A 27,607-nucleotide genomic window follows, 5' to 3' on the forward strand; every position below is an offset into this window, starting at 1 on the left:
TAAGTAGAAATAGGCCACAGAGATGGGATTGCAAGGAGATCAAATGAGTTCTTGATGGGAGTTACTGTGGTTGCTAGATGTGTGCACAACTGTATCCTTCAGAATGAATAGCAGTTCTCGCTCACCAGTAGTCAGACAGCTGCATTCTGCACTGTGAGGTTTCCAGACAGTCTTCAAAAACAGAGTAGTCCATCTAAAGGGTAGCCCAGTTGCATGGTGGCAAAGGCATAAATCACCTGCTGCAGCCTCCTGCAATGATGTTCTGATTCCTATTGCCAATGATGCAAATGCTGCTTCATACTTGGGACACGTCATGAGTGGTGGAGTATTTTGTTTTTTGAGAATCTAAGTTCTTAATGTTTCCTTACTCAGCTTCTAGCTATTGATCAGATGACATTTATGAGATTGAGAACCTATATCTATTTTTATTCAAACTCCTGAACTAAGGGCCATAAACTATAAAGTGATGAATCTGAGCTCTGCAAAGTCTTCGTTGGTCTCTATTGTATGATTCAGTTAGTTAATGACCACAGCTCCTCCACAGTCATCCTCTATCTATCTATCTATCTATCTATCTATCTATCTATCTATCTATCTATCTTTATCCCAGATAAGTGAATGAGTTGACTCCCAGACATTTAGTCTATGAAAATAACATAATAAATAATAGTAAATAGTACTATGAGTATAATTATAATAATACCATGGGCTCTGACAGAATCGTTATCAATCCATTGCAAAAGGCAGCTTTACTTGGAAAAGCTTACATCCTGCAATAATACCTTTAATACCATCAAGCAACAACTCCTTATCCCAAATCCTTGGTAAGAACTTGATAAATGTCAATTCCAGTCTAGATATCTTGGTTACAGTAACTATATAACCACCAACAACTATGATGATGATGATGATGATGATGATGATGATGATGATGATGATCCCAATAATGGGTACCATACCAAAAGATCTTGGATAGCACTATAAATCTGCACATTGACAAAATGTCCGTCAGTTACAAAAGACTCCACTTCTTGGATCTGCACATATATTATGCCAATAGATTACAATATCCTAGGTTCTTGGCAGGAATTTAATGCATATGAAGGCCAGCATCTGCTAAAGAATGGGCAGCTGAGATTTCACACTGTTCTGTAGTAACATTGATCCCTTCGGTAGTCTCACTGACCCTTATGGGTCGATACCAACCACTTTGGGGAACCCTGACCTATAGTTTGGGTGCCTTCCATTAGCTCTACATCAACCCACTTACTTGCCTTGCTCTTTGCTCAGGATCCTGAGGGCAAACCCAAAAAGGCCACCATCCGGGACAACCAAGATGGCACCTACACAGTGTCTTATGTCCCCGACATGACTGGCCGCTACACCATTCTCATCAAGTATGGCGGGGATGAGATTCCCTATTCGCCCTACCGTATCCGTGCTTTACCAACTGGTGATGCCAGCAAGTGTACGGTGACAGGTGAGAGCTCTTCCGGGCAAGGGGTCTCAGGGTGGGGGAAGATGCTGGAGGGTGGGCAAGCCACGCTGAACCAATGCCACGCCCCACACAGACTGCTTTTTGCCGGGCACCTCCGGCCCCACTGCGCATCACTGTGGGGAAAGGGATTTATGTTTCCTGTGTGTTTTTTTTTAATTGTGCACTGTTTTGTGTGATTTTTGTCTCACTCTGATTACCCTTGCTCTTTGCCCTTTCACCTCAGTGTCGATTGGAGGTCATGGGCTAGGTAAGCAGCTTGCTAATGGCTTCCCCCCTCCCCTCCGTCTGCTTGCTCCCCCTGCAGTTTTCCCCTTGCATGGTTTCCCTCCCCTGCATTAGACTCCACCTGTGCTTGTGATTGGGCGGCAGGACACCATTTGAACTGGAAGAGGCTGCTTTAAAGCACATGTGTACTAGAACTAGGCCCGTCCAATCAGTCTGTTGATGTCGGTGTGCCATTTGCCAGAAATAATACAGAGCTACCATTTATTGTTCCACTTGCCATGTAAAGGAACATCTTAAGTAAAACATTAGGATGGAATGACTTGGAAATTTAAAAAGTAGGCTCTTCAATTGCAGTCCTGCTGATCAATCAGTCAACGGTTAAGATTGTCATTTTAAAAACCAATTATCAGAATATTGTTTTATAGATATAGCTCTGGCAGATTAATGGGAAAATAAATGGTTTTACTCTAACTATAAAAATGCCAGTCTGTAAGAAGGACCCCTAATCAGCTCTCAAGCCTCGAGAAGAGCAGATAACCTTCATGTCCTGAGGCAGGATTCGTTTCTCTCTTCACACATGATGGACTGAGCCAGGGATCGTGGTCCACAGGAACATCTGGGCTATTAGTCCTACCTCTCATTACATCATATTCTTCACGTAGCCCAGATTGTGTTGTGAATATTGAGCCGAGATGATTGATGTTTTCCTCCAATAGTTCAACTAAGGGTTACTTATAACTTTGGCAAGCAGCTCTGCTTCATTGGCAAACCGTACGTACCTTTCCTTATGAGGTGGAAAAACACCTTGGGCTGCGTCCAACTCTGTGAACTGCTGAGAAACAAGCAGGTGGATCTAAATGTCAGGGTAAGGTTGCAGCATGGTGGTCCCGAAACTCCACCCTCCCATTCCCCAAGTAGCCCCTTCCTCTCCCTTCCCTGCGCTCTTGAAGTCACCCTCTTGCTTGCACCATGAAGGGTGTGTCTTTATAATCAGAAATAAATGGATTGGCACCATGCATGTTCCCTAACCTTTCGGGGGAAGGTTTCCTCTCTATAGACAGGGGTGTTGCAAGCTTTGGGGTGGCTGGAGGGGACCACGTCCTGGAAGATGCCTATTGTCAAGGTGCAGAAGTCTTGAAGCAGAGAACAGACTGTATTTATAGGAGTGGTTAGCAAAATCTCCCATGTTAATCGAAGAACTGCTGGGAATTTATTTTCAGACCAGGGAAGGTTTTTTTCTCTCTCTTTCTACAAATACAAGAATCTAAGCTCCTAAAATGAAGCTGGGTAAAGGGAAATTCAAGATAGTTAAAAGGAACAACAGTAGTCCTTCACAGAACACATATTCAAAATTATAGGAGTAGTTTGCATCATATGTAATGACAACTTCCAACTTTGGTGGCTCAGAAAAAAGTATTATGGTAATTCCTGAAAAATAAGACTGTTGTAACCGCTAATAATGACAGCTATATGTAGGCAGTTCTCGACATGTGACTTGTAATGGAGCCTGCCCATTATAGTCGTATGTTGTGACTAACTCAATTTTATGAGTGCTTTTGCAGCAGTCATTAAGCGACTCACTGCAGTTAAGGAAATTGTGCTGGTTTTCTACAGAAATGTTGTAGAATATAGTTACACGACCACTGGATGCTGCAAGTGATCATGTTGCTGAGTGCCCATAGTTTGGTCACATGACTGTGGAGAGGCCCAATTGTTAGAACTTCAAATCTGGGTTGTAAGTCCCCTCTTGAGTCAATTGTGGTTACTAAGCAACCGATTGTAAGTCAAGGATTCCCTGGAGCAACGGTCTCCAACCTTGGCAGCTTTAAGACTTGTGGACTTCAACTCCCAGAATTCCTCAGCCAGCAAAGCTGGCTGAGGAATTCTGGGAGTTGAAGTCCACAAGTCTTAAAGTTGTCAAGATTGGAGACCCCTGCCCTGGAGTAATCATTACTGAATAACTTGAAGCAGAAGTTGCTTCTCTTCTTGTCCATTCTGTGGCTTTCCACTGGTTGGACACTGTGGAAGAACCGTGTTAAAAGTATATGTTCCTTCACTTGATCAAGCATAGGAACACAGATCTATAGGGGCAGGGGGAAATGTGGTGTTCCAGATGCTTCTGAACTACAGTTTCTACCAGTTTTTGCCAGCTTGGCCAATAGATACTTGAAATTGTACTTCAGTGACGTGTGTGGAAGCCTAAGAGCTTAAACTTTACTGGATTCTCTCAATATGAGAGAAAAAGTTGCTGATCTCTGACATCCAAAGAAGAGCTATAAATTGCAAGGGATGGACAGGTCTTTAGTATGGACCTAGCTTGCCAGATGGTGAGAGACATCTGTTTGGCATTTCTATAACTGATGGAGTTCACCAAGTAATCTGAGCAGGGAAAGCACTCGCTCAAAGCGTGCTTGTGTGTGCCAAACTGGCAGTACTGTACATGAATTCAGGCATCTCGCTTGTCAACATACCTTGCCAATACTGAAAAATATTTACCCTGCCAAAATAATACTAATTCTGGATTCCCAAAAAAGGATCCTGGGCCACGGTGAAAGTCTTAATGACTTTGCTTAACCTGTGAATTCAATGTTCTGGCAGAAAGCAACAGATTCAGAAGAAAATAACTGAAAATTGAAGCAATTTATCTAATTTATATAGCCACCTATTTCATGAGTAAGTGACTCTGGGCACAAACCTAAAACAGTAAATATCTAAAATCGTTATAGTATCATGACCAAATATTAAAAACATTTTAAAATATATAAAAGCAGCTAAAACAATAGACCAACGGATGTTAGTAGTACTGGAACTGCCTCATCTCATTCACCTCACTTCAGCACCTTGAGAATTGTAGTTTATAGAGAGTGGGCTGCCAATTGGAATTTCAGCTAAGGTTTTCTCTTAATAAAAAAAGCTAATCACCGTATAGAAGTTATTATTCAAAATTCAGAAAAACACCTTTATCTATGGCACTTTCCCTGTTAAGTTGGGGCTTATTTTCCACGGGAAATGAGCTCTCCCAAAAACTTTTGGCATTGATAGATACGGTCACATAAAACTCTTCCTTTGCTTCAAGAATCTGCTCCTGATAGTGACTGACCGTAGCTTTGATTACTATAATAACGCTAACTATTTGCTCTATTTCTCAATGTGAAGTTGTCTGATTTAGTCCTAGGGGCTGATATGAAGCATCAAGTGTCTTTCTGATCTAGCTGTCAGCCTCTTGTGTGAGCTTGGTAGGGTTCATAACTTATATTTTCCCTCCATCCCTATGCAAATAGCAATTGATGCCCTACAGTAGCTCTTCTTTGACACCTCAACAGCTTCCTCCTTGCATGAAGTGCATGGACAACTGGGAGCAAGCTACTGAGATGCATAAGGAGAGGCCTGGGCTAAAGATTCTGGCAGTAAGGAATGGGAAGCATTCTCTATTTATATGGAACTGAGTTGAGGTTGGGCTTAGTTTCAGCCATTTGGTTCTTGTTCCCTTTTAAACAGATTAGTTTTCTAAAAGTTTACTGATACACAGTTAGAACTCTAGTTCTGCTTATACTGAAGGCATTCTGTGGTGAATGTTAGGGAGCCACTCTGTTGAAGTGTTCTCGTCTGACTTGCACTGAGTTATCCCAATCTGATAATTCATGATTCTTTTATCTATTTGTGAACTAGCCTTTTGATTCCACCTTCCCTGACAAAATGTGTTGGGGAAATTGGCAATACAGGTTGATCCAACCTTACTCAGTCACATATCTTTCAGAGAGATTGTGATAAGAGCTTCCAAAGTTGACCTCCAAGCACAATTTGAAGGGCCCCGTTTTAAGAAACCTGGATTGCTGAAGAGTCTTAAGAGTTTAGCAGATTCAGAGTGGACGAGGGGAGGAAAGGTTGGCTGTGGGTTGGGATCAAGTTCTCCCTTTCCCATGATTCTTTCTTTTGCTAGGAGCCGGCATAGGCCCCACCATCCAGATTGGTGAAGAGACTGTCATCACTGTGGATGCCAAGGCTGCTGGAAAAGGCAAGGTGACCTGCACGGTATGCACACCAGATGGCACTGAGGTAGACGTTGATGTGGTAGAAAATGAAGATGGGACCTTTGACATCTTCTACACGGCACCCCAGCCAGGCAAATACGTCATCTGTGTACGCTTTGGAGGAGAGCATATTCCCAACAGTCCGTTCCAGGTTACGGTGAGTTTTACCCTGAGGCGGGAGAAATCTTCAAATCGGTGGCCTCCATAGAGTCTGCTGTGGTACCTTTTGTGGGGAATACGCTGCCTCTTGTGCAGGCAAAGTGCAATCATCTTTCAGGTGCTTCCAACAGACAAATGGTGTCTCTGGTGGCCAAAGATTCACGTGAAAGATGCTGTACACATAGAAGCAAGTGGTGTGCAAATCTATTCAAAGGTTCTGATGAAATGGCTGCCCCAGTTTCCTCCTCTCCCTTCCTTTTCACCCCCCCCCCATAAATAAAAGGAGGAAAGCAGCTGGTGCCTGGATTTAAAAACTCTTGAGTAGGAGGTGAGGGAGTATGTAAAACTAATTGGTTAACAAGTAAAACTGGTACAAATCAACTCTTGTTTCTGGATAGTATAAACATGGTATAAATCAATCAAATTATTGGGTGACAATTTGAAAAAAGGGCTGTATGGCAGAAACAAAGCTATTTGTTCACACTGTGAAAGATGAAGCATTTCTCCTTTAAAACTGCCACCTTAGACAAATGACTCCTGGTTCCCCCTTCCCAGGACTGAGCTCACATCTGAATTCTGGGGTGCCCTTCAGCAGGATGAACAACTGGCTTCTAAACCTGTTTTCTTGCTGTTGGCTGAGGGGAGAGGTCAGAGGGAAGGTGTTTTCCCTTCCACAAAGACTGTCCTCGAGCTACAGTGCAGCTGCTGAACTTCCCTTTGGTTTCCTTAAATTCACAAGATCCAAAGAAAATGTATTTTCTGTGCAGAGGAAAGCAGGATGTCTGCTGGAATGATTGCCCAGCTGCCTACTTTCCAGAGCAGCAACCACAGTGCTTCCTACCTAATCCAGTTTTGAGACATGATTCTACTTAATTAAATAAAAAAGGAGGAGCTATAAATTAGGCAGTCTCTGTATTCTTTGCAGCTGGTTTCTGAAAAGGTTACTTAAACTCATCTAATTTGGCCACACCATGTATCTGAGGGCTAGAAACTTGTTTTTGTTTTTGTTTTTTAAAAAAAATCAAGATGGCGGACCCACGTTTGCAAGTGCGTTGCTTCAGTTTCTAGGTTCAGGGATTGTGTTTCAGAATGCTTTCTCATGGAAATCACCTGTCTGGAATCAAGGAGGATAGAAGTGACAAAGGGGTGTGTAGGAGGAAGAGAGAGCTCCCCCACCCACTTGACAGTGACATCTGACGGTTAAAAGCAAGTTAGCAACTCAAAACTGTGATGTGCAATTTATCCGTCTTTAACAAGTGAGTCATTGTTTGGCTTTTGGACACCGTGTCTTCCTGTTCAAATATTTGTAACACTTTCCAGTTTCCAACACAAAAGGAGCCTCCTGGCTCACCTCAATGAAAAGAGGGGGAAGGGAGGGGTGTTGAAGCAGGCAGGGCCTTTCCTCTTCCTCCTCCTCTCTTGTGGCTTTAGAAACGAACAGGCAAGAGTCCCTGAATCAAGGAAACTTGGATTTGCTGGAAAGCAATCAACTGTTTTCCTTTTCCTTCCCCACCTTGCTTAGCAAACTGGAGGCTCCTCTTTGGAGCACTGATTTTCAATTCCACAGTTGCAGAAACTCGGGGACTGAACTGTTAATTTTTTCCCCTTGGTGTTGGCTTTTGCAGCACCTCCCTTTACAAGCTTCCTCCAGCGCAAACTTTAAATGCCGTGTGATAGCTCTCTGACACTCCCTGCTAGTCCATGATCTGCATCTTACTGCCAGCTTGTGCTGCCAGAATGAGGCAAGTTGACCTGAGATAGCCCTCTCCCAAGCTGATGCTGGCAGATGTGCTGGCCAACAACTCCGCTCATTCCCTACTATCCAGCATGGCGGATAGTAGGGGTGATGGGAACTGTTGAAAGCATCTGGCAGGTGTGGGAGAAGGCTTACCTAAGGACACACAGTGACATCTCCATTTCTGCTTGGCCATTTGACTTCCAGTTGCCAAGGAAGCTCATTACTTTGATGACAACCAGCAGTTCATTACCCCAACTTGGTTAACCCAACATTAGTGTGATTTGGTTGATCCTCTGTTGCCCCACCGTCATCGTCCCCCCACTGCCCCCCGAAGCCACCTCTTTACATGTCTGTCTACAGCTGTGTATTTTGCATTTACACAAGGATGCACTCCTCCAAGAAAAACTCATCCGTATATTAAACCCACCTGCACACACATTTCTTGTCAACTCCCAAAAATCAGGCGCAGTATTGAAAACATTTAAAAAGAAAAAAAAATGTACTTTTTCTATTTTAATGCCTCTCAGTGCATGAGCAAATGATGAAACTCCTCTGCTGAGTTTGTACTATGTAATTTCAGGCAGCTTCTTCTCCAAATGTAAATTGGTACTGTGTTATATAACACATGTTGCAGTGAGATCATTTTTGGGGGTTGGCAATCAATGAAGGGTGTGTGTGTGTGTGTGATCTAGGTCTTAGAAAAGTAAAGCCTCCCTTAAATCAAACTGGACACCCGGTGACTTCCTGGACATGTCCCAGTAAACTTTTTTTTTTCTTTTGGCAACAGTACCAAATTAGCTTGCCATTATTTTCTCCCATTTTTTCCAATTTCCGATCTAACATACAGCATTGGAATTTCCCGCATACAAGTACTACCTAATCAAGCTTGGTCCTACTTAGGATTCAGAGATCTGCCAAGGTCAGCCAGGTGCTGCCATCGACTTTAGACATTTTTGGTTGTATTGCTCTTTAAATAAAAAGAATCAAAGCATCCAGAGGCTTCAGGGGGACAGAGCAGAGCTCCTCTTTCATGTTCTCCCTCATGTTCCTTAGTTGTCCTCATTTTGTATGCCATTGCTATTGCAGATAGTGGAGTAGTTTTTTTAAAAAAAATAAGTTTCTAGTTCTCACTTTGGTAGTGGCAAGATCCAGATCAAATCTGAGTCCTTTGCAATGATTTCTTTCTTTCTTTCTTTCTTTCTTTCTTTCTTTCTTTCTTTCTTTCTTTCTTTCTTTCTTTCTTTCTTTCTTTCTTTCTTTCCTTTCCTTTCCTTTCCTTTCCTTTCCTTTCCTTTCCTTTCTTTCCTCCTTCCTTCCTTCCTTCTTTTTCTTTCTTCCTTCCTTTTTCTTTCTTTCCTTCTTTCTTTCTTTCTCTTTCTTCCTTCTTTCTCTCTCTCTCTTTTTCTTTCTTTCTTTCTTTTTCTTTCTATTTTTCTATCTTTCTTTTGAAGATCAGTATTATGTTTTGACTTTGGGGTTGTTGCCTATTGGGAAGAATGAAATCTCAAAGATTAGCATCAACTGAGAGAAGTCCAAACCATGTAATCAAAACAGCAAGTGCTGGATCATTTTATCCTTTGTAAATGAGCAGCGGGTGATTGAGATATCTCCATTGGGGTTGGTTCTCTAGCTCCAAAGGAAAAAAACTGTTGTCCTTTTTCTGTGTCTTGAGCTCTGAAACGGTAGCACCGTAATGACATCATTGGCTTGGAGCCAGCCTTTCCGTTGATCTATTCTAACCATCTTGCCCCGTTCCTGCCACAGGCCCTGGATGGTGAGCGCAAGACCCCCCAGCAGATGGCCCAGCCGATGCGTGCCCCACCCTACGCATACGCACCTGGTGCACAGCAGCCCTGGGGACCAGCAGTAACAGTTCAGTTTCATAGAGGAAAAGCTAGCCCAGCGCATTCTGGGGGTGGAGAAACTGCCCCATGGAATTCAGATGGCTGCTTCGCTTGCCTTGGCACTGCTTGGGGCTGACGTGGCTGCTTGAAATGATGATGTCAGGAGCAGAACCTTTCCCCAAGAACAGCACCAATGAATTATTCAGACCCAAAGATAACAGTTCCGTTATGGGGAAGGTGGGTGGGTGCTATGTGGAGTACCATTAGCTACTGTCCCTTGAAACACCACCAAGCTGCAGAAGCTGTGGGATAGGATTCATTACAGGTAGTCCTTGACTTACAACAGTTCATTTAGTGACCGTTCAAACTTTACAAGACCACCAGAAAAAGTGACTTACGGCCCATTTTTCATAGTTACAACCTTTGTAGCCTCCCCATGATCATGTAATCAAATTTCAGATGCTTGGCAACTGGTTCATACTTACAACCGTTGCTGTGTCCCAAGGTCACGTGATCCCCTTTTGCAAGCTTCTGACAAGCAAAGTCAATGGGGAAGCCAGATTTCACTTAACAACCATGTTTTTAAACTTATCAACTGCAGTGATTCACTTAACAACTGTGGTAAAGAAAGGTTGAAAAATGGAGCAAAACGCACTTAAGAAATGTCTCACTGAGCAAAAGAAATTTTGGGCTCAATGGGGGTTGTAAATCGAGGATTACCTGTATCTCCCTCTTATGACATAGGGATGATACAGCAGATGATTTTTTTTTAATTCATTTTTTTCCACTGAGAAACTAGGAAAAGACCATCTGAAATTTAGAAGTGCAGGATGTATTTGTTCAGCACATTATTTAAAAACAGAAGAATGAAATTGTCCACTTGCAATCTTGTTTGAGATCTTGGAGAGCCACTGTTGGTTGGGCTTTTCTATTAGTAGCTATCTGGTATCTCTACCTGGAGATATTGGGGCTGAATATGGGACCTTTGCCATGCAAAGCAGGTGCTCCTTCACTGAATTATGGTCTCCCTCCATAGCACGAGAGATAGTCAGAATTAAACTAGATACAGTTATAATGCCAACTGCATAAATAGGGCTTTCTTTTCTTTTAAATACAGCTAGAAAAACAGTGACTCTTACCAACAGGATTACACCGACGCTCAAACCAATGAACTGCTGAACGTTCATTATTTTTCCCCTCTTCCAAGCTTAAATCAAGAAATTGGGCTGTTTTTAGAGAACCCTAAAACTTTTCAACTAACTGTCCTAAGGGTGCTTTTTTCAAGAGGCAACTGGACTTTCTTGCTTTTCTTGAAGACATTTCGCTTCTCATCCAAGGAGCTTCTTCAGCTCTGACTGGATGGTGGATTGGGGGGTGGGGAAGCACCTTTGGGACAACCATGACCTGGATGTCCGAGAATCTCCATAGACATTTTCAACTAACTGTTGAATTTAGGGTCACTTCCTCTTAGATAGCTGATGCTTCTTTGCTGGCTTGGCTATAATCTCTCTTGGTATTCTCTGCAAACATGAATCATTCTTCCAGCAGCCTGATTCCTCCACAGACATTGCTAGCAATTAATTAATTAATTCTGCAAAGTATGGTGAGAAATGGATGTAAAATGGAGACACTCGGCTATCATAAAACTCCTTGATGAGCTTCCGCAGAGGGGCAGTGCTGCAGGCATGATATTCTCACGGTGGGGCTTTCTCATAGGGCTTGGGAGGAACTCAAAACATAGGCTTTGTGGCTTTTGAGGACACTTTTCTTTGCACCATCGCACCCCTGCCCCCCACAAACATACTCCCTTTCACTATATCTGCTCTGCTTGAATTCCAGAGTGGGTAGGAGACCTTCCAGAATGTGGCAGGTTTGGTGCTTTTCCCAGGGTGTCTTTGTCTGAGGTCACATCCCTCCATCTCTAGATGCCATCCATGCTTTGTGTGTCGTCCTTGTCAAGGCCTCTGCTGGGCAGGGCTTCCAGGTCCTACCCGATCAGGCTAGGTATCACCCTTATTATCCCAGGGTATATGAAGGAATGCAGTTCACCTCTTTGTTTAGGGCGTCTGCTGGGGGCCTAGCTAGCTATAAGTAGAGTCCTCCTTGGCTTGATGCTGGCCTGGCTTTTTGGGGGGAAACTTGCTGATGGGCAAGTGTCTGTCTGGTCGTCCATTAGTTGGATCCCGGTACTTAGCATTCCAACTGAATTATAAGCCAGACATAGGCAAGCATGCCAGCCAACAAGGGCAAGATAGCAGAAAGGAACAGGGGTAGAGCATAAGCTAAATCCTTTTGAAGAATATCTAATCTGGCAGTTAAAAGCACAGGGGTTTGTTCTTACTCTTTTGGAAAATATGAGGTCTGTAACTCCTGTAAGAGCAGGAGAGGTAGAATTTGGGGATACAGAAAAAAACCTGGGCAGGAATAGTGATGCTTCTGGAGGAGGCTATTGCCAGGTGCTTCTTGAAACAACTTATCGGCAAGACAGCTGAACTAATTTCTCTTTGCTCCAGTGCTTTTTCAAACAAAAGGGGAAAGAAGTGATACGAGCCGTGGTGGCGCAGTGGTTAGAGTGCAGTACTGCAGACTACTTCTGCTGACTGCTGATTGCCAGCAGTTTGGCAGTTAAAGTTCCACCTGCTCAAGCCTTCCATCTTTCCGAGGCCGATTTAATGAGGACCCAGATTGTTGGGGGCAATATGCTGACTATGTAAACCACTTAGGGCTGTAAAAGCACTGTGAAGCGGTAAATAAGTCTAAGTGCTACTGCTATACAGCTGCCCGAAATTCTGATTTTGGGGCCAAACCCTAAACCCAGTTCTGACTTTAGAATTCTAGTTCTTGCCAGCTTGGGAAGTCCTTGAATATTGCAGTTTCCAATTAATTGTTTCATTAGGTATTGGCATAGAAAGCAATGGAGAGGGAACATTCAGCTTCATAGCAAAACCTAGTCCTGTCCTGGGTTCGAAGCCTGCATCCAAAAGCGAGGAGGGTCCTATTCTTGCAAAATCCAGACTTTGCAACCCTGAACTTTAAAGCAAAGAGAAATTGCCCAGCTCACATTTATATTCAGCAGTGCACCTGGTTTGCTAGCCAGCCTGCCTGTTCAAATTCTGGCATTTAGGATATTTTAGGAGAAACTAGGGGCTTTTCAGAGTCTGTCTTTGTCAGCTGTGTTCCATTGCTTTTTTATGGATTCTTCTCATCCCTTCTTGTCATCTTTCTCTTTCAACGTGCCTTCCATGTTTCTCACTCCGCTTGTTGGGATGGTGGGTCACCTCTATTTTCCAGGCCACAGATCGTCCTGTCAATGGGCTGGATGCTGGACTGCGGCCTTTCGACTTGGTTATTCCTTTCACCATCAAAAAAGGAGAGATAACAGGTAATGTGGAAACGTGGCTTGAAGGCAGTTGTGTGCATTAACAGCCTGGGGAATGCAACCTGTAACATGAGGCAGAATTCAGCTTCCTGATCCCTATTTTTTGTTTTAAGTAGCTAAATTTTACAACTGAGATGTTAATGAGCAAGTTCTGATGAAATTTGTGAGAAAGCTGAAGATTTATGGAGATAGGCAGGTGGGGGTTTTAAGTTTGACTTTCTTTTTCCCCATTCCTCATAAACATAAATTAACAGATGCAGAAAATAATAGTTAGCTTTTATTTTATGGGAATTGCAGGTGTTCTTGAGGCAAAATGTGAATTACCTGAATACAATACATGTGACTTTTCATCTAGTACTTTTCAGAAAGTGATTGGCATTTTTGCAACTATTGTTAAGTGTCATCTCTTATCTGGATTTGACCCTAAAACTAAGTCCTCATGTTTAACTTTCACTTCATTGGTATCTACCAAATACGCTGAGTAACTAACCATCTATTTGAAGCCGCAGGGGAGATGCTAAGGATATCACTTCAAGCACAGATAGTACAGCATTTCCTGTCTCTTCCAGATATATTGAAATGTAATTGACATCATTCCCAATTGATATGACAGAAATTCCAGTCCAGAGTATCTGTAAATTGACAGGCTACAGAAGGGTGATTTCAGTGTTTAGCTTTAGGCCTCTGAAACCATCACTGTCCAAAAATGTCCTTGCAAAATTCTTAGGGGATTCTAGCCTAGGGCAGATAAATGCCCTAGCTCGTATCCTGTGAGTTGCTGCATTGGACAACAGAAGTCAGGTTTTGTTCAAATGTCCTACTGATTCCATACTAACAGAATAGTATACAGTGCTGCCCCTACAGCTTCCTACTCAGACTAACCGAAGCCACTGAACTGTTTTTGTTTCTCTTCCTATCCCCCTTCCAAAGGAGAGGTACGCATGCCCTCTGGTAAGGTGGCCAAGCCAGATATTACTGACAATAAGGATGGTACAGTGACAGTGCGTTATGCCCCCACTGAGGCTGGCTTGCATGAGATGGACATCCGTTATGACAATATGCATATCCCAGGTAACATTGCAGACTGTGGAGTTTCCCAGTTATTCTGGAGGGACTGATTTGTGAGTTCTGAGTAATAGCTAAATGACATCACGACCACTTTCTGATTCAATAGGTAGCCCCCTTCAGTTCTATGTGGATTATGTTAACAGTGGCCATGTGACAGCTTATGGTCCTGGACTCACCCATGGTGTGGTCAACAAGCCAGCTGTCTTCACAGTCAACACAAAAGATGCCGGAGAAGGTAAGCTGTGACATATGCGCCTCCCACCACAACTGTTCCTACTTCTGTTTGTGTCTTTCCCTTTGGAGGAGTCAATGTAACAAATACATCCATAAATTGTACAAATCGGTCATTGGGATTCCTTCATGCAACTTAGGCATTGAGCTTGTCAGGGCTAACTTCAGTGTTTGACCTTCTGATGTTTGCAGGTGGCCTCTCCTTGGCCATTGAAGGCCCTTCTAAGGCAGAAATTGGATGTACTGATAACCAGGATGGCACCTGTACAGTGTCCTATCTCCCAGTTCTACCCGGAGATTACAATATCCTGGTGAAATACAATGACAAGCACATCCCAGGAAGTCCTTTCACTGCCAAGATTACTGGTGAGATGTGAGACTGCTCTGATGTGAAGTGGGCTAGGCAGCCAGCTGGCTTACGCTGAAGGCCTCTTGTCTGCCTCTGCTTCAACAGGTGATGATACAATGCGCATGTCCCACCTCAAAGTGGGCTCATCAACTGATATTCCCTTGAACATCACTGAGACAGACTTGAGCCAGCTGACAGCCACAGTGATCCCACCTTCTGGTCGTGAGGAGCCTTGTCTGCTCAAACGCCTACGCAATGGACATGTTGGTGAGTACCCCTTTTTAGCCTACCTCTGAGCCAATTGGCAGAATTCATGGGTAGAATAGGATAGTTGGAGAGGCTTAACAAATTATCTCCTTTTTCCATCTCTTGCAAATGTCTCTGTAGGAATTTCATTTGTCCCCAAAGAGATTGGAGAGCACATTGTGAACATCAAGAAAAATGGGCTGCACATCCCCAACAGCCCTATCACAGTGATGATCAGCCAGTCAGAAATTGGAGATGCCAGCCGTGTCAGGGTCTCTGGCCCAGGACTCAGTGAAGGCCGGACCTTTGAACCTTCAGAGTTCATCATTGACACCAGGGATGCAGGTACACAAATGAAGTTTTAATACAGCCTTTGAAATGTCTTAAGTTACATTGTTAGATTTTTTTGAATTTGATATTCACAACTCTTCTTGTCTCTATGCTGTCTGGAAATGATGGCAGGTGGTAATCCAGCACATTTGAAGGGTACCAGATTGGGATAGGCTAGTCTAAAAAGCAGCCTACCCCAAGACGAAAAGTGAATATGATGAAGTTCCTGAGGTACATGGGGCAGATTTCATTTTCAGGGCTTCTAAGATAAGACAGAAGGTTCTGGAAAGCTACTGTGCCACTTTAGTGTCTTTAGTTCTATGAGTATACTGGCTGGCTTGGAATGGTTAAGGGGGGTCTTATATAGTTAATCCTCGACTTACGACCACAATTGAGCCCAAAATTTCTGCTGCTAAGCAAGATATTTTGCCCCATTTTATGACTTATCTTGTCACAGTTGTTAAGTAAATCACTATAGTTGTTAAGTTAGTACATTGACTTAGCTTCCCCATTGACTTTGCTTGTCAGGCAGTCACAAAAGGGGATCACATTTCCTTGGGAAGTGCAACCGTCGTAAATATGAGCAAGTTACCAAGCATCTGAATTCTGATCATGTGCTCATGGGGATGCTGCAAGAGTCATTCACACTTTTCAGTGCCGTTGTAATTTTGAACAGTCACTAAATGAACTGTTGTAAGTCGGGGACTACCTGTATGGCATTCTAACTAAAAAGGAGGGTTAGACAGAACTAAGAACAATCCTAGCTTAGTGGTCTGTTGCTATAATTAAGTGCTAATGTCTGAAAGGTAGAAAAGATTATCTCAGTGAAAGTGTCTCCAGGAAAGGGAAGATTTCATGCAGACAAGGATAAAGTGGCCTGCACATTTCTCTTTTATGAGTAATTGAAAGGAAATTATGTAGCATTAGCATAAATTGTACGTACAACTTGCTGTATTATTCTTAAACATGCATACTTCTACCACGATGATGAGGTGCTCAAATGTATCCAAAAGCTTCTGCTAACAAGTGGATCTTTCTTTAGGCTACGGTGGCCTGAGCTTGTCCATTGAAGGCCCCAGTAAAGTTGATATCAATACAGAAGACCTGGAAGACGGTACTTGCAAAGTCACCTATTGTCCTACTGAGCCTGGCAACTACATCATCAACATTAAGTTTGCAGATCAGCATGTGCCAGGTGAGTGCATTCGTCCTTGTTGTGTCACATGGGGCCAAAGGTGGGTCCAAAAAGTGTTTAGGGTGTTTATGGTTCCAATAAGGGCCAGGCAGACATGTCTTTAAAATCTGGATTGTTGAACAAGCTGTTGTAAGACTTGGTTCCTAGATAGATAAAACTATTATGTGAAAGTCAATAGCGAGGTTTCCCTTTGTCAGGGGAGTGCAAAAATATTATTTGGAAAATAATCACTTTATTTATTGCCAGTGTCCCCAACTTTCCCAGCTTTGCGGACCAGCAGCAAGAGTGCGGAGGGGGGCGGGGGAGAAGGGAGGATGGTTCCATGCAAGCTGTGAGCGAGCGTGCTCGGGCAAATGGAGCTACGCACACACACTCACAAGCCACTTGCATCACCCGGTATTGGGCCAGGACCCAAGAGTTGGGGACCTCTGGTTTATGAAGCTGCCGAAGAGGCTCATACCTGCCAATATCATTCTTCCTCTTGCCTGCCAGGCTCTTTCCTTAAATCAGTATTTCCCAAACTAGCTGAATTATGGGGGTTGTCGTCTAGCTCATTTAGACACCATGAATCCATTCCAGGATTCCTGCTATACTGTAAAGCACGGGTTTCAAACTCGATCGCATCATGTGACGTATCGTGACGTGTTGTAATGTTTTTTGCCTTTGCGGAGGCGGGGTGGGTGTGGCCTGCACGTGACGCATCCGGTCTGCGGGCTGCCAGTTTCACAGGCCTTGCTGTAAAAGATAGTAACAGTAGCTGAAAGTTAAAGTGGACATTATTTTCTAGTGTTTGCTTTTGGATTAAGTAGAGAAATATGAATCCAAAATGATGGTGGAAGGACATCCTTATGTACCGACAAAACACATCTGGTTTTGAACATCTGCATCCAAACGAGCAAGTGGGACTGAGCATCTCAGGCTTTGTCAGTTTTTATGACACCGATAGAAGAGATTATTGTGGTTTAGTGTTGAACTGTGGAGTCCTTGGTGTTCTCTGAGCTTGATAGTTTTCTTGCAGAGATTTCATTATCAAAGTAGGGTTACACCTGGCTTGGTAATGAAACGTCTGCAAGAAAACCACCAAACTCAGAGAGCACAAAGGACTCCATAATTTGTATATTTCTAGTCCCCTTTCCCAGTCCTGCTGCCTTTTAGATTTAGGCCAGATTAACTCTCATCTCCCCTGTCTTCCCTTCCCTTTGGAGGGCACCAGACTGGAGAAAGCTGCTTTAGGCACATAGTTGAGATGCCACATTGTAAAAAGTAGCATAGCTAGCTTCCTTAAGGACATTCTTTTCCAATGCAAAAAATTTTTTGTTGAGCTTCTTGAGATATTTAATTCTCCACTTCTCCATTTAAGGAATGGAATATGACAATTTGCGCATGATCATTCAACTTAGCAAGGTTGAGTGCTGAAAGAAAAGCTGTTGCTACCCTGGAGAGCCAGACATTCAGCAACATCTCCAAAGTTGTTATAGGACAGCTAATGCTTCTGCTGCCGTATAGTCTTGATACCATCCTGCTTCTGCACAAATCTTATTAACAATTTCTCCCCTGAAAGGATAGATGAGATCTGACTGGACTGTGAAGAGTTTGGCGATATTTAAAAACTACCATTAGCAGGGAGGTTTTGCTTCCCTTTTGACCAAAAAAGTCTGGTTTTTCTGATGCAGGGAGCCCATTTTCTGTGAAGGTGACAGGAGAGGGACGAATGAAACAGATGATTACACGCTGCCGCAAAGCCCCATCCGTCTCCAATATTGGCAGCCAGTGTGACCTGAGTCTGAAAATTCCAGGTAAGTGAAGTCCAGGGGGAGAAGTGAGCTAAGTAGGGGGTTGAGCATCTGTTTGTGTGTGAGACCAATCCAGCGATAATGGAGAGCTATTGTGAAAGCACCACACCTTCTCTCAGGACAAAGGAAGCATTGTAAGAGTTCCACCTACCCCTGCTTGCTTGAGCAAATGCTAAATTTGGAATGGAATTAAGTGTTCAGTCCTGGACAGTTTCAGGCAGGTGTCCAGGTCTTAGCAGCAAGGGTCTGAGCATGTTGAATGGATTCAACCATTCTGGTTTCCAAACCCTGGTTTATGCTAAGCATTATCTAGCCCCTGATGGCAAACCTATGGCACGCATGCCCAAAGTGGCACGTGGAGCCATATCACCTGGCACATGCGTCGCCCGTTGCTCTTCTGGGTTTCTGGTGTGTATGCATGCATGCACGCGCAACAATCATATGGTCTTTTTGCGTGCGATAGTGCCAGAAACTGGAAGAGCTGGTCTTCCATATTCCTGTTTGAGCATGCGTGCCGGCCAGTTAATCCGGAAGACTAGCTGGCATGCGCACCGGAAACCAGAAGTTCATTTTTAGGGGCGTGCATGCGCCCTGGGCAGCTCCTCTTCCAGGTTGCAGCCCAGACGAGCGTGCACGCGCTCCCTTTTTGGCACTCAGTGCCGAAAATGTTCGCCATCACTGATCTAGCCAATGGATTGATTTAATGTGGTTGATTTAATAAACTGTGGCTTAACGTATGTCCAGCATATGTTCCATATTCTATGGTGAGAAGTAGCCTTACCAGCTCAAAAGCAGTATTTCATGTAGCAAAACTGTATCCATGTAATTCTTGTGCTGTGGTCCCCAGAAATCAACATCAGGGACATGACTGCCCAGGTGACCAGCCCATCAGGCAAATCCCATGATGCAGAAATCTTGGAGGCAGAAAACAACACCTACTGCATCCGCTTTGTGCCCACTGAGACAGGCATCCACTCAGTCAGTGTCAAGTATAAAGGACAGCACGTGCCCGGAAGCCCCTTCCAGTTCACCGTGGGCCCTCTTGGTGAAGGTGGTGCACACAAAGTCCGGGCAGGTGGCCCAGGCTTGGAGAGAGCTGAAGCTGGTGTGCCAGGTATGGCTATCAGTTGGGGGAAGAGCTTTAAATTGTGAGTACCTTGGGAGCGGGGAAAGCTGGTTAATATAATGCTCACCCTTACATTATGTTTAATGCATCAAGTGTAAAATGGCAGATGGTGATGGATGGTGGGTTAAGGATTGAGTGGTGGATCTCTGCGTGGTTTCTAGATCAGCATAAACTGCTATCTTCTGCTTGTCCTGATTTTGCACTTGAATCAGAAGCACCAAGGCTCTTCTGGGTTGAAAGGATTAGCCGGTGATATCACAGTTGCCCTGGGGACACCCAGTTGGGGGCTTCTTTCATGTCCCTGGCAGGAGCTGGAGAGAAGGACGAGATCTCAACCCCACCCCAGGCAGCTCTTGGGTCTCAAACGCAGGCTTGCTAAGCTCCTGCCCAGCATTCCAACCAGTTGAGCACTGTGCTCCTTTTGCTTGTCCTGATGGTACTAATATTTAAAGCCTATATATATTATATACAAATCAGTGTCCATGAATGGCGCTTCAATCATGCTGGTATTGAAACGGGTGAAAGGCAATTTTCCAGAACTGTTTTACATCTAGCATGGTTCCTCTGTTTTTATCCCTGAACTCAGATAAATAGGCTTCAAATAGATGCAAAGCTACGTGGGATATACAACAGTTACCAGAACTAATTTTCCACTCCAGTGAGGAAGTGTCAGCCCTTTGAGATAGACCAGAGAAGGAAGTCAAAGTTATAAACACTATTATTTTTATTATAAGGTTACAGCAACGGAATCTTTCCAGTCCAAATGTGCCTTCCCCCAACCTGCTTTTATTCTAATGAGAACTAGGAAGGGTGGAGTCAGAGATGTTTTCTCAAACTACATTTTTGCTTTGGATTGGGATTTCTTTTATGTGACCTTTGTCTTGGCTTCGGCTCTTCCTCCTGTTCCTTGAGGGTTATTCTCACCTCCCATTATAGGAAGCGTGGAAAGGGAAATGGCCTGGCCAGATGGTGGGATTGCCATATAGGAACTCCAGATCTGATGAAGAGGTTCCAGGCAGCTCGGGTTTTTTTTACACTTTTTGAATTATTTTGTAAAGACTACATGATGTATTTTAAATGTATCTGCTTCATGGATTTACATATCCATAATGGCTTTGTAATAAGAACCGTTTGCTTTGTTCCCCAGCCGACTTTAGCATCTGGACAAGGGAGGCAGGAGCTGGTGGTCTCTCCATTGCTGTGGAAGGTCCCAGTAAGGCAGAGATTGCTTTTGAGGACCGGAAAGATGGTTCATGTGGAGTTTCATATATTGTGCAAGAGCCTGGTAAGCGATTGTGGGGGAAGTGAAGAGTCATCTTCTGAACTGGAAACGACTTCAATAGAGCTAAACATTTAACTATAGATTAAAGAGAAAGTCAGCTTCAACTTCAGTGGGGCAGAGGTCTGATTTGTGCATTTATGAGAGGAGATAAATAGTTAAGGATCTTCTGGGAGATTATAATTATGGTTTCTGGCTGGTTTATGGTAAAGTGTTGACCTCTTCTCTTAAGCCCTGGCCAAGCAGATGGAGAGAAAAAAAAAAGCAACAATTGTGAATCTGTAGAAGCAGGATAGGAAAATCATGGCCTTCAAGTATTGCTGGACTGTCCATTGTGAACACTGATTATTGTGCTCTTTATACAAAATTCATTTGGAGTCCAGTGCTTTGATTCCAACATTTGAAGATAACATAGACTTGTCTGCTTTACAGTAATCAGTATTATTCTGAATAAGATAACCTTTATTGTCACTTTTTTCTGTGAACACACTTGGCATACATTAAAAATGAAATTCTTCTTCTTCTTCTTCTTTTTTTTTTGAATTTTTTTTTTAAACCAACATACATAAAAACATAAAACCATCTTCAATTGCAAACAAACAGTCTGTCGGTTGGTTACAAGTCTTGTGCATCTTCACCATATTCATAGCTTACAGTTTACCTAAATTCTCATATTATCAATCTAATATGTATCTATGTATTATTGTCCTCATTAATTAAGTTTATTTGACTATGACTATTTCTTCCTTCATTTTGTACAAAATATTCTAAGATTTGAGTTAATTTATATTACAACATTCATTTCATCATCCTAAATCGATCCGATAATAATACATCTTTATGTTATGTTTTAAAAATGAAATTCTGAAGCCCGCTCTCAAAAGAACATACACACCCTCACACATGCACCCACCCACCCACGCATATAATTTTGAATACATGGGGAAAAAAGAGTCTTGAGAAGGAACAAGGTTGATACTATATGATACAAAGCAATTACAGAATCTAGGTGTTCTGCTTCAGATATCACGAAGGCTCCTTCCAGAAGGTCATCCAAAGAATTGTGACAGGGTATTTATATGAGGGCCAGCTAGAGGAGGGACCATATGCCAAGTCAAGGAGTGGAAAGGATAAGAATTGAGCAAGAGGGCCACAGAACTGAAAGTAGGGAGAGCGACGACTTTAGAATGGGATGCAGTTGGAATGGAATGGAATGGCTTTTTCAGGTGGTAGAGAAATAAAGCTGAATAAAGAGAGAGGTTTATTGGAGCAAGGGTCTCCCAAAGGAAATCAGTATTAATTCTCACTACAGTAAAGGGATGGCTGCCCTTCATATTTTTTTAAGGTAGTTGTGTCATAGCACATTTGCCAGAGAGGCTCTGAGGGTCTTAAGTCTTTTTTAAAAAATTTATTTTAGCATTTACACAATACTTTTTCAAGTGCCTCTACTTCAAATTGCAGAAAGCTGTGTTCCAAAATAACGTCCAGAAGGTCCTGAAAACTGAAAAGAGGAGCCCCATCCAACTGTGAGGCCACAGATTGTAATCCCTGCCATAGCATGATCTCTCACTTTTGTAGGACAGCAAAACTGAGATGTTCTAGAGCAGGGATCCCCAACCTATGGGCCGCTACTGGGCTGCGGCCTATTCAGAACCAGGCTGTGTGAGTGGCCAACTGGTGCACGGGCACACACAGCCCCACTTGCATGAGCGTTGAGGGCACTCATGGCCCCATTCGCACAAGCAATGGGTGCTGGTGCGTGCATGCACCTGTCCCTCCCACAAAGCCATCCCCTCTTTACATTCTCCCCCACCTACCCACCCCGGGCCACTAACCCAAAAAGTTTGGGGAGCTCTGTTCTAGAGTTCACGGGAGAAAGTGGTGTCTAAATTGACTGTATCTTGTGATACAGCATGTTCCCAAGTCAGGGCTGGAGAAAGGAGGACGTGTGAGCTCCTTTCTAGCCCCTTCTCTTGGAATAGGCTCTGGCAAACCCCTCCATGAACTGCAGAGCAGCCAGATTCTGCACTCCAACTGGGCAACATTTCATCCAAAGTTAAAAAGAGCTTTCTGTTTGGTAGGGAGGCTGGCAGCTGTTCAGCATAGCAACCATCTGGAACACAAGCTGGCTAACTTGCTAAGGGGAAGAAACCCAGAGATGGTGACACCCCCTCCCCCATCCCTCAAAGAGCTTGCCTAAATATTGTATCTGGAAGCAGCATTGTTCTAATCCCACCGTAAATCTTGTCAAGGTAGCATTGAAGAACATACCCCGGGTGTGATCTGCCATTTGCTAGAGCTTCAAAAATGCCTTTTAAATAGAGAAATCTAACTTGTTAGAGACCTTGTGTTGACATTTTTTTGGCAGTGGTCAAAATGCATCATTTCAACCAAACCATTAAATGCCAAATGCTGCTGCGAGTTGCGCGCCCAGGGCTGCCAAATAATACATATGCGACAGTTTCTCCATATGGACACATGGAGCAAATCTGGGAAGAAATTTCAATTCCAAGCCTCCCAAAACCTCAAGCACTGTTCCCTCTGAAGCATTTACTTTGTTCTGTTTTATTACAAGATTTTTGTTTTTAAAAAAACTGCTGTTGATTTAAAAAGGATGACGAGTTAAGAGTTAAAATGCAACATCTTTAAAGTGTTAAATGTAAACATTTTCCAAAACAGTTCTTCATGAAGCAGCCATTGGGGTATAAGCTTTCCTTTTCTTCCTACTGGCTAAACTAAACATCATGTTTAATTCATCTTCAGGAGCTTGTAGCCTTTTGAATCTGAATTAGTGCCTGACAGGTTTTTTTTTCCTTCCTGTGTTCCCCTTTCCTGGCAGGTGATTATGAGGTTTCGGTGAAGTTCAATGACGAGCACATTCCAGACAGTCCCTTTATAGTACCCGCCACCTCCACCTCTGATGATGCCCGCCGACTCACTGTTTCTAGTCTTCAGGTGAGGCACTGGGAGAAACCGCCCACTTGCTCCCCCTGCTGGTTGGGTAGTGTTGGCACTGTTGCTCTCCTGAGTTGGCTTTCCTTCACCACAAAGAAAGAAGAGAGAGTAGATCCAGGCTGAGGAGAAAGTGTCCAGAGATCTGTCCTGCAGACTTGGAGCAGAGGGGTGGTTTGCCTGAATGCCTGGTCAGTTGCAGGGGGAAGGAGAACCTCAAGTCAGCCTCACTCAGGATAGTCACGGTGCCAACTTCCTGGCCACACAGGGATCTGCTCTGGGGTTTTTCTCGTGTCTCGTTTAAAGGCTGCTAACAGTCCTGCACTCCGTGCCAAGGTTTAAAGATGGAGAGCTCCCCTGGGCACGCTGCATCTGCTGATCTGCTGCCATACTGAAAAGGCTACCCAGCCTTCCTCTTATCTAAACTGTACCCCTTTGCTTGCTTGCCTGCCGCTTGTGCTGTGCCCAGCTTCCAGGGAAGCTCTCCCTCTCTAAGCCAGCTGGCTCAGGTAAGTGGAAGCCTGTCTTGTGTTTGTTGGGGGAGTGGGGGGTGAGGGATGCAGGGCTCTGGAGCTGGATGCGGCGGCCCTCTTGGCCCTTTCTGCTGTCTCATGTGCTCTGTGCTTCCAGGAGTCAGGGTTAAAAGTGAACCAGCCAGCCTCATTCGCTGTCAGCTTGAACGGGGCCAAGGGTGTGATTGATGCCAAGGTGCACAGCCCTTCAGGGGCTTTGGAGGAGTGCCATGTCACCGAAATCGATGAAGGTAGGTGCTTTGATGTCCTCTTTTTTTTTGGGGGGGGGGCGCAAAGTGCAACAAAGGGTTGGTTGACCCATCTATCTCGCCTCCAGCTCTAGAGCAAAAGATCAGGCTACCAAAGTCTCGTTTCTCCAGCTTCAAAAAGTGGAGTCTAGAAATGCCAGTTCATGTCAAAAGTAGAATCAGACTATTCTGTGACCGGATCCCAGACCTTTGTTCTTTGTATAAATAGACGGTGAGGTTTCTGGGAGGCTGATTTAACAATGGTGTGCAGAGATTTTCAATCATCCAAGTTATGGTTGTCCCAAAGGTGCTTTTTCCAACAGGCAACTGGGCTTTCTTTTTCTGAACTGAAGAAGTTTCTTGGATGAGAAACAAAACTTTTTCAAAGAAAAGAAAAAAAAAAAACCAAGGAAAATCCAGTTGCTTTTTGGAACATGTGCTACAATATTAGTGTAGAAGGATTTTTAAACCTAAATTGCTTTCTTGGTCAACATTGGAAGCAGGGGTGGATTTCATTTACTTTTACTACCGGTTCGCAATGGGAGCGCACACTTCTGCACATGTGCAGAAGCTTCTGCACATGTGTGGATTGTCCATGATGATGTCCAGGCGGGTGGGCAGAACCTCCCACCGCTTTTACTACTGGTTCACAAGAACCAGACTGACCCTGGAGCAACCCACCACTGATTGGAAGTACTTTTTTCCATGTACTTGGAAAAAAGTAAACTGCTTCCTGGTGAAAACAACTGCGTATTGTAATGTGGTGTGCTGTAGCAGCACCACGGAGTAATTGTGCTCAGTCGTAGCTTGGCCCACACCATACCAGGCTTTCTGACAAAATGGCCTGCATTGAATACGGCTTGGAAGCAGATGGAGAGCTTTGTAAAATGAATGGTATAGTTGCTGTAAAGTAATCCTTCATCCAGCTAGGTTACATTGGAGTCACCAGTCTTTATTATTAATTCTGTCAAAAACACATTGCTCTAATCAGTTGTCACATTGTAGATGTTAGAAAACAGCTGTACCTCTTTAAAACGTGTTCCGATAAAAGGGTTCCTGCCCATTGTTGCAGCCCAAGGCCCCCAAGACTGTTAAGTACATTCTCTGAGTCCAAAGGCAACAAATCAAATCCAGAGAAAAGGCACTTGTTTACCTTCCTCCAGTCTGTAATGGTAATGGCTCAGCTGGAGGAAGAGAGTGGTGAGTTGGGCTGACCCAGCCTTCCAGAGAGGCAGACAAAACTACTGGCAATACTTGTATCTTCAAGCTACTTTACCAAGGTCCCGTGACTGACATAGCAACAAAATGTCTCCCACACTGTTAGGGTCTCCAGTTCACATTTGCTGCTTCAGGAGGCAAGAAGAGAAACAGGCCCAGAGCCAAAGCAAAGGCAGATTCTTGGCTACCAGCCACTTCCTGCTTACTTAAGGACTTTGTAACAGACAGATCTCCATTCTGGAGCCTGAACTGTCCAGGATAAGAAACAATGCTTCTGACCCAACTCTAATTATGGGGTAGCCAACACTGTCAAACTCCATCTGTCACAATTCCCATCTGGTCAGCATTCCCCAAGTACGCTTTCTAAGGCTTAATTATTTTAAGCAGCAAGCACATCTGCTCACAACCACCTACAAGTTGTAAGTCAACATAGGTCAGCTCACTCATGGCAGTGTAAAATGAGTGCTCGCAACACAAACAGCTAACATTTGCTAATTCCCCAAATTTAAAAGGAAATGGCTGAAATTTTGTAAGAACTTACAAAAGGATATGGAGATTTGTTGTAGCTATTACTTTATTTTGGTGAGTGTGCCTATGCACACAAGCGTGTCTATGTGATTGCTAAAGGTTAATGCCAACTGTATATCATTGATTTCCATGCTTGCTGTGACCAATGGCCACAATATGAAAAATAATGCCATATTGTTAGCTGTCCAAGCCCTGATTTAGCCAATGCTGAACTGTGGCTTTTGCAACCCAAAACAACCTCCCAAAACAAAGCTTTGTTCTTAGATTCCTTGCTGTGTAGACATTGAACTGTAAGTTCATCATACTCAACCTTCAAGAAAACAACATCTGTAGTTGCCGGGAGGCAAACTCCACTCCACGGAGTCATTACTTTTACTGAGAAGATTGTGTGAATTGTACATGGCTTTTTTCTTTGCCACGGGAACTAAGGAGGGACGGATTACAACCTACTAACACTCCTTTGAAGTTATGGTCCCCAGAGATCCCAGTTCACTTGCAGTTTTATAGATTCTTATGTCAAATGATGTTGAATCTATCCATCTTTTAGAGTGGGGCGACGAAGGACTTACTACTTCTCCTGTACAGAATTTCCTGCCATGGAACTTGCAAACTGCAAGAACCTATTGTTGAATATTATGACTGCATGTGGAGACACAAGTTCAATTGCAGAGCAATGCTAAAATGAGACAACCATGACTTTTGTGTAAAATCCCTGCCTTACTTTCAAGGCCATGAAAGGAGAGCCTTCACCTCTGATCCAACCTCCGTTTGCACTGAATTCCACTCCCAATAAGTGGTACCTCCGAAGAAGCAGTTAATGAGAACAAATTGGATAAGCTGGTGCCCTTCGGAAATGTTAGAACTATAGTTCTTACAATTCTGTGGTCAGGAAGACACCAGTTTAAATTTGTCTGTTCTATTTGCATATTAAGCAAGTAGTCTTTTTGCAAAGGTTGGGGACCTGCAAAGACATAGAGAATGGGGAGAGCTGAATTGCCTGTTAAACCCCTTTTACTTCTAATCAGTAACACACATCTAATTAATGTGTGTATTAATGTTAATACCCTGTTTTCCCCAAAATAAGACATCCCCGATAATAAGCCGAATCAGGCTTTTGAGCGCATGGCAATAAGGCCAAGCACTTATTTCAGGGTTCAAAAAAATATAAGTCAGGGTCTTATTTTTGGGGAAACACGGTATATTTGTCCAAGCCTGAACCTGTTCCAAACATGTTTGTTGTGTCTTGCTCTTAAATTAGCATTTTAAGGATTTTTACTCATACGGTACCTATGCACATCTTCCTTTATACTGTCTTAAGTACTGCTCAGGTTTGATGTCATATACTTGAATACAGGTAGTCCTTGACTTACAACAGTTCATTTACTCACCGTTCAAATGTACTCATTTTAAGATTCCCGTCTTTTAAAGATGCTCATTTCTCCACCTTTGTGTTGCTACAGACAAGTATGCAGTGCGGTTCATTCCCCGTGAGAATGGCATCTACTCAGTTGATGTCAAGTTCAATGGAAGCCACATACCTGGCAGTCCCTTTAAGATTCGTGTTGGGGAAATAGGCCAAGCTGGAGACCCAGGGATGGTATCTGCCTATGGCCCTGGCTTGGAAGGTGGTGTGACAGGTAAAAACGAACCTGGACTAA

The 27,607-nt window shown here is 43.6% G+C and overlaps 1 protein-coding gene across 4 annotated transcripts in view; it reads left to right on the forward strand.

Annotated features, from left to right (window-relative positions):
- Window positions 1–27,607, forward strand: part of FLNA (filamin A) — a 70,144-nt gene that overhangs the window by 39,650 nt on the left and 2,887 nt on the right. The window contains exons 28-44 of one of the 4 annotated variants that reach the window (XM_070938153.1): window positions 1,291–1,480; window positions 1,722–1,745; window positions 5,664–5,911; window positions 9,416–9,523; window positions 12,787–12,877; window positions 13,805–13,945; window positions 14,049–14,177; window positions 14,366–14,539; window positions 14,628–14,789; window positions 14,910–15,113; window positions 16,141–16,293; window positions 17,967–18,089; window positions 18,934–19,200; window positions 20,360–20,497; window positions 23,331–23,446; window positions 24,074–24,206; window positions 27,410–27,586. In XM_070938153.1, coding sequence (XP_070794254.1) covers window positions 1,291–1,480; window positions 1,722–1,745; window positions 5,664–5,911; window positions 9,416–9,523; window positions 12,787–12,877; window positions 13,805–13,945; window positions 14,049–14,177; window positions 14,366–14,539; window positions 14,628–14,789; window positions 14,910–15,113; window positions 16,141–16,293; window positions 17,967–18,089; window positions 18,934–19,200; window positions 20,360–20,497; window positions 23,331–23,446; window positions 24,074–24,206; window positions 27,410–27,586 — 2,578 coding nt within the window. The remainder of the gene's footprint in view (window positions 1–1,290; window positions 1,481–1,721; window positions 1,746–5,663; window positions 5,912–9,415; window positions 9,524–12,786; window positions 12,878–13,804; window positions 13,946–14,048; window positions 14,178–14,365; window positions 14,540–14,627; window positions 14,790–14,909; window positions 15,114–16,140; window positions 16,294–17,966; window positions 18,090–18,933; window positions 19,201–20,359; window positions 20,498–23,330; window positions 23,447–24,073; window positions 24,207–27,409; window positions 27,587–27,607) is intronic. The other 3 variants (XM_070938155.1, XM_070938154.1, XM_070938156.1) reach the window with 3 other exon arrangements.

Source organism: Pituophis catenifer, unplaced genomic scaffold, assembly GCF_029215685.1.
Source record: "Pituophis catenifer annectens isolate HBS135680 unplaced genomic scaffold, rPitCat1.0.hap2 SCAF_2, whole genome shotgun sequence".
Classification (NCBI taxonomy): domain Eukaryota; kingdom Metazoa; phylum Chordata; class Lepidosauria; order Squamata; family Colubridae; genus Pituophis; species Pituophis catenifer.